Raw genomic sequence first — 6,000 nt, forward strand, 5'->3', positions numbered from 1 at the left:
AGCGCCACCTGTTATGCGGCTCATTCTGACTGCAACCTACATGTAGATCTACATATACCGGTAATGTCATTTTGTACTTTGTAGCAAAAGCAAAAAGGCATGGCCGACACTGAGACAGCAAGAAGATCTTCGCTGTCACGAGGACGGGCTGACATGTGCATGATTCATTGATTGTAGCACGTGTGTTCGTGGTGCATGGCGTGGGAAAACAGCAGACAAACACGATAATCAGGACATCAAAGCTTGAGGATTTGTTGTCTAGTATTTATACATGTATGTCCACAATATCTGCTGCGTATGCTGTCGATCCGGATCGCGACGACCGGAAAAGCGCGGCTAGGTTCCAGAGTCCAGTGTGGGGATTTACTTCGGGAATTCCTGTCGTTGTCTTTCGGTCTTTATTCGTAGAGAACACCGCGATCTCCATGATCACTGTGAGTGTGACCAATGACTCAATGAGTAGATGTAGATCAACCCCAGTGCTTATGTCGTAGCTGTACACTACTGCAACAGGATTATTTTTTAAGCAGTCAGAGGCTACTTGTAGCTCTGACCTCCAACTCCAGGGCGGAAATCAACAGCCGGCCTTCCACTACTGTACTATCTCAGTATCTGTAGTTCCAGCTTGGAAGGTTCAAGGTCATGGACTGGTATAGCGATAGGACCTAAGCCTAAGGCTAAGTAAGAGTGGTGTCAGGGGGTTTCAGGTGTATAGTAAAACAAGGTTCACGTCCGTAGACCGTCGAGGCTATGGCCGTCAAAGCCCAAGCTAGGATTGTCATCATCCGTCACCACCACTTGAAAGTTGAAATAATAGTTTCTAGCAGTTTAATAGTTGCAGTTTGTCACATTCCAGTAGTCTACTAGTGCTGACATGTAGATCTACCATTGTGTACTGTGCAGGGACTACATAAAAATCATTGTGGTCCCTCACATGCAAGCGGAGACACAAAAATAATTATTGATCTACAACTACAAGGTCACGCTATCTACTAACTACTTACTTACTGTAACTTAGGTACCGTTCATTGATTCAAGCGTCAGCCATGTTGACGAAAATGGGGTGGTGTTCAGCCGCGCCGCTGGTGTTGGCAGTGGCTTTGCAAGCACTTTACGGGATTGGTCCATCGATGGCAACGGTTTATCACGCCTATCCGGACCCTTCGTGCCAAGAACAAGCCATAGCCAAGCAGGGAAAGCTGTGCACTGTGGGAGGAAAGAGTTTTTCCGAATGTATTTCTTCATTGAAAGTTGCAGGTGATGAATGTAGGCTACATGCAGGGCGCTATCCATTCCGAGGAGACCCGCTGCCCGTTAGAGGTCTGCATGGAACGGAGGAGAAACCTTTCGTGATCGCAGCAGCCGTTGGAGAGGAGGCCGACGTTCTGCTGGACGGTACTGTTTCTGTGGCAGCTGATAATGATTGGGACGTGTACACGTTCCACAGCCAGATCTATATGGCTCCTGCACAGATTCACTTCTGGCAAATGTTCGTGGACGGTGAGATGCAGACAGTGGCAAGATGGCCCGACGCGCTATGGAGAGATCGGAGCGTGTTCAACGCCAGTAATTGGGCGCACTCGACGAACACCAGCAACGCCACTGCTGGCATAATGGTCGATGACCGCACTCATGATTATGGTGGTAAGCCTTGACTAAGGGGTGTGGAGATACGTGTATGGTAACCACACTACATGCACTAGAATTAGAAACTGATCGTCCTCTTGTTGTTGCTCATACATGGGTCAAGTGAATGCTAAGGTACTGTTGGACATTCTGAAGCCTCAATCCTCCCAAACGCAACGCAACGGACGACAGGAACGAGTGGGGGGAAACATTTTATTATGGTAGACGCAACGCAACGCAACAACTACATTATGAGAGAGAGCTCGACTGAAGAGAGAGTCAGAGAGAGAGGCAACGCAATATAAAGGGCCTGGGTAGCTATGGCAAACATGGGTGCGCAAGTAGCTACCCAGGCCAACGGAACGAAAGGTGAGAATGACGTAGTACGGGTGCATGCAGGCCAGCTAGGGGAAAAGGGGATACTGTACGGGCGCAGGTACCTAACAGTACAGACACCTTGGGTCCTGTAAAATGGGGAAATGGATGGGTAGTCGTGTTCACTGCACAGCCCAGCGTTTTGTTGTACTACATCATCTACAATGTACATGTGAGGCCGCACAGACAGGGGGGGGGGGGGCTGGTCTGTGCCTGTTGCTGCACTTCATTCACTCACCACTGTATGAAGCTGGGAAGTGAAAGTCTTCACTAGCTGCTAGCCACCAAGCTGGAACGAGTGCTGGTGCAAAGCAGACTAGACACAATCCTGGCCGCCAGTCTCATCATCCTGTGTTCGTGTTTGTGTGTGTGTGTGTGTGTGTGTGTGTGTGTGTGTGCGTGTGCGTGTGCGTGCGTGTGTCTTGCTTCTGTGTGTATACGTGTATATGTGTGTGCATGTCTGTCTGTCTGCATTCTGTTAACTCTCAGTTCCATTCAATTCTATGGACATCATTGGGGCCGTGGTAGTGCTCAACACAGGCAGCTTTGAAACATACACATCAACTGTTATTAGCCATGAGCAGCTATACGCTACTTTCACCTACAATATCACTGAACGGGCCGGAGAACGGCACGACGATCCGTCTGATGATCGGTACTACCTTGAAGGAAACTTTGACTTTCTGGATCAGCCGTCGGAGTGGCTGTATGATAGGGTCAAAAACTTGACATACCTCATTTCTGGAGACGGCAGCTATCCTGGCATTCACAAGATCACAGGCAAAGTGTCGACATACGCTCTGAACTTCACCAATTGTAGCTACGTTCAGCTTGCCAACTTGACGTTCTTTGCCACCACAATATGGGCATCAAGCGTTGCAGAGCATCCACTACCGACGTTCATTGATCATTTGACCATCTCGTCAGTAACATTCACCTATCCTAGTACCAGCAAACGAGTGCTGCGGGATCTCAGTCCACCGCTTTCAACATTGATCAGCAGTCGCTTTTACCAGCCAGACTCCTCGGATATTATGGTGAGAAACGTGGACACTGATCTCGAGAAATGGTTTGCCGGCGGAGACGATCGAGATCATGGTTTCCACGCAGTTTACAACAGTACGTGGATGTACACGGATGGCCCTGCTCTGACCGTGCAGGGTAGACACTGCAACCTTAGCAACAACCACTTTGCTTACAATGATTGGTCTGCGGCGGACGAGATCACTGCAGACGGTGGCGTGGGTACTATAAATAACCAACGTGGATACGGCGAGTACTTTGGACACAACACTCTCTACATGAACGGTGCAAGTTCAGGCTATCGACCACCACCGCAATCCACTGTGGAGTTTAATCACATCGTTGGCCAGTGCTGGGGTGACATTCAACACGATGGTGCTGGTATTCAGGTAAGGAGAGAGTACTTGCCACTTCAAATTCAGCAGTAGCTAGTGGGTGGAATGAATGCTTTAGAACCTTTTGCGCCCGGGTACTAAATCCACGGATTCCTGCCACCGCACTTAGTAAACATTCCATCCCATCATAGTAGCCACTTCTTGGAAGCAAGTCGTTAAAATGATAATGTCACAGTTTGCGTAAGACCCAGTCAGACCCAGTTTCCACATCCATACGAACACCACCACCCAAGCAAGTCAATAATCAATTAAAAAAATCCAATAAATCAATTTATGAGTTTCTTCAGAAAATCTTCACCTGTCTGAGTATGTGCAGCAACATGTTCATGGTTATCTATGGGTTAGCTTGTGATGGGTCTCGGAGCAACCGGAATAGAGTGCTCCGAATGTAGATTTTACCGAAGTTGGCAAATTGCCAGATTTATATGTCGATCAGGGCATAATCATTTTTATAAGGAATCACTGTTTGAACTGCGCATTGATATGATACAGGTATATCATGATGTGAGAGTAGTCCCGGACTGCCTTATAATCAGTGTCCAACACAAGAACTTGTGATTACTCACTCTTGTGCACAGGTGCTGGCCACAAGCCAAGCAGGCACACACCTGTCAAACAACTGGGTGCACGACTCAGTCAAGTACGGCCTGCGCTTCGATGGCCAGCCACCCAGCATTGGCATCAATGGCTCGATGTCGGGCAACGTTGCCTGGAACTCTGGTGGCTTGGTGGTGAAGGGAGATCACCACGTTGTGCGCCACAATCTAGCATTCGACCTGCACAAAGAAACACCCGAGATGATTGCAGCGCAAAACTGCAGCCTTTGCGTTGACGGTTACGTCCGAGACAACCCAGTGCCCATCAACAAGTTCACGCTTACTGTAAATAATGCAGCCGACTTTATCAACGGCGGTACAGGCAGTGGTGGGCACAGCAAGGTCAAGAAAGTGGAACCACTGCCCGGGACAGTGTATGGCAACATCCAGACAGACGTCCGAACAGAGGTGATGGACGCTGACAACCTAGACTTTCGACCTCGCAAGAACTCATCCTTCTTCAAGTATGGTGGCGTAGGGCCGTATACACCCAGTCTGGATCACTGGAGACAGTACTGGATTCCAGGTCGGAAGGCCTACAAAGCAAGTACACCAATACCACCACACGGTAGCACTACCGTCAAAACAGATCGCGACTCTGTGATGTGGCTGATGGCTCTGCAAACACTATCTTGCCAGGTTACATTCCTGACCTCGTGCAATGTTTCATCGCACCAGCGTGATCGGGACGGAGACAATAGGCAGAACAAAATTGGTCACGAGCCCAAGTCAACGAGTGAGTATCTCTGGGTGAGTGGTGCGTTTCCACCATGGGAGAATGTCTACTACCTACCGACTAATCTGAAACCCGAGACGAAGTACTGTTGGAAAGTGGATACGTTGGTTACTGGAGGTGATATCCTTCAAGGTGACGTGTGGTCTTTCACAACTATGTAACTTGATTATGACACAACGGTAATTAGTAATTTAGTTTTGTGCGAGTAACATGCTCTATTGTTCAGAACCTGCTACAGTCGTGTAAGTTAGGGTCACTTGAGTCAACTTACTTTATGGTCCAGTCTGATGGATTCTCAAGCTAGTTTGCCGGGAATGTTTTACGTGGCGGGTGACATTCCTTTGTTATTGCAAGCACTTGCAAGCGAAAAAACACGCCAGAGGTTACATTAATTTTAGGTGTTTTACAAGGGGTAGTAAGTTAGCAACATGTCATGGAATTTATGATACGTTGAAGTACCATTATACTAGTGATGGTGTTGGGCTGCAAGACAGAGACAGAACCGGTGTGGGTGGCCCTGAGTGCGGACAACCAACGCTCGCCGTATTATCAGCTCCTCCACATACTTCGCATTGCTTTGAAGGCCTCGGGTAATATCTGTAAGGAAAGTCACTATGGTGTAAAGTACCACAGTGATCTTGTCACACACTTGTATTTTGGTGGAAATCACAATTGACGCAGTTGGATTTTTCAGCCTTGAAGAGTAGAAAACTGGAAGCATTCTCTTCAAGTAAGAAGGGAAAAATTGAATCTGGAATGTGATCGGGAGTGGTGCATGGACTATAAACTAACAAGTATAAAGTATATCTGTCAATCAAAATATTGTGTCTGTAAATAGAAGATCTACGTTCAAGAGGCTGGTTACTGTGACTGCTGCTACATTACAGGTGGCTGATAGCCTACAGCATAATGATCAAGGCCACTGTCAAGCCGATAAGGAGACTCAAGAACTCAAAATGGTACACTCTGCGGCTGAACGAAAAAAACTTTTCAAGAGAGTCCACCATAAGGACGGACACACCTGCTGAGCCTACTTGCCCTGACCAGTTATGTACTGGCTGCACAATGCTAGCGTGGCTAATACTAGAATAGTCACGGCAGGTCACATCCTGTGATTGCTCCATGCTGCGGCTGGTTGACCCTTGTAAACTCTGTTCTACCAAAACTTGTACGGGTGAATTTGAGAGCAGGGTTCATTGTCGCCCGTGTGTGCCTGTGGACGCATCCTGTTGACCAGGTACAGCTGCTC

General features: G+C 48.0%; 1 protein-coding gene across 1 annotated transcript; it reads left to right on the forward strand.

The window, feature by feature from the left end:
• The first annotated feature begins 927 nt into the window (after nucleotides 1–927).
• LOC135815466 (uncharacterized) lies at nucleotides 928–5,215 on the forward strand. Its single transcript, XM_065328767.1, has 3 exons — nucleotides 928–1,644; nucleotides 2,491–3,413; nucleotides 3,998–5,215. Exons 1-3 carry the CDS (start codon nucleotides 1,047–1,049, stop codon nucleotides 4,910–4,912), a joined length of 2,436 nt encoding a protein of 811 aa, XP_065184839.1. The 5' UTR covers nucleotides 928–1,046; the 3' UTR covers nucleotides 4,913–5,215.
• The last annotated feature ends 785 nt before the right edge of the window (nucleotides 5,216–6,000 follow it).

This window comes from Sycon ciliatum, chromosome 4 (genome assembly GCF_964019385.1).
Source record: "Sycon ciliatum chromosome 4, ocSycCili1.1, whole genome shotgun sequence".
Classification (NCBI taxonomy): Eukaryota; Metazoa; Porifera; class Calcarea; order Leucosolenida; family Sycettidae; genus Sycon; species Sycon ciliatum.

Bases quoted from the DNA above. Each gene is read 5' to 3' on its own strand.
- LOC135815466 (XM_065328767.1), top strand. From the start codon at position 1,047: ATGTTGACGAAAATGGGGTGGTGTTCAGCCGCGCCGCTGGTGTTGGCA. The intron at 1,645-2,490 runs GTAAGCCTTGAC...GTTAACTCTCAG, and splicing joins CCGCACTCATGATTATGGTG to TTCCATTCAATTCTATGGAC. The intron at 3,414-3,997 runs GTAAGGAGAGAG...TCTTGTGCACAG, and splicing joins ACGATGGTGCTGGTATTCAG to GTGCTGGCCACAAGCCAAGC.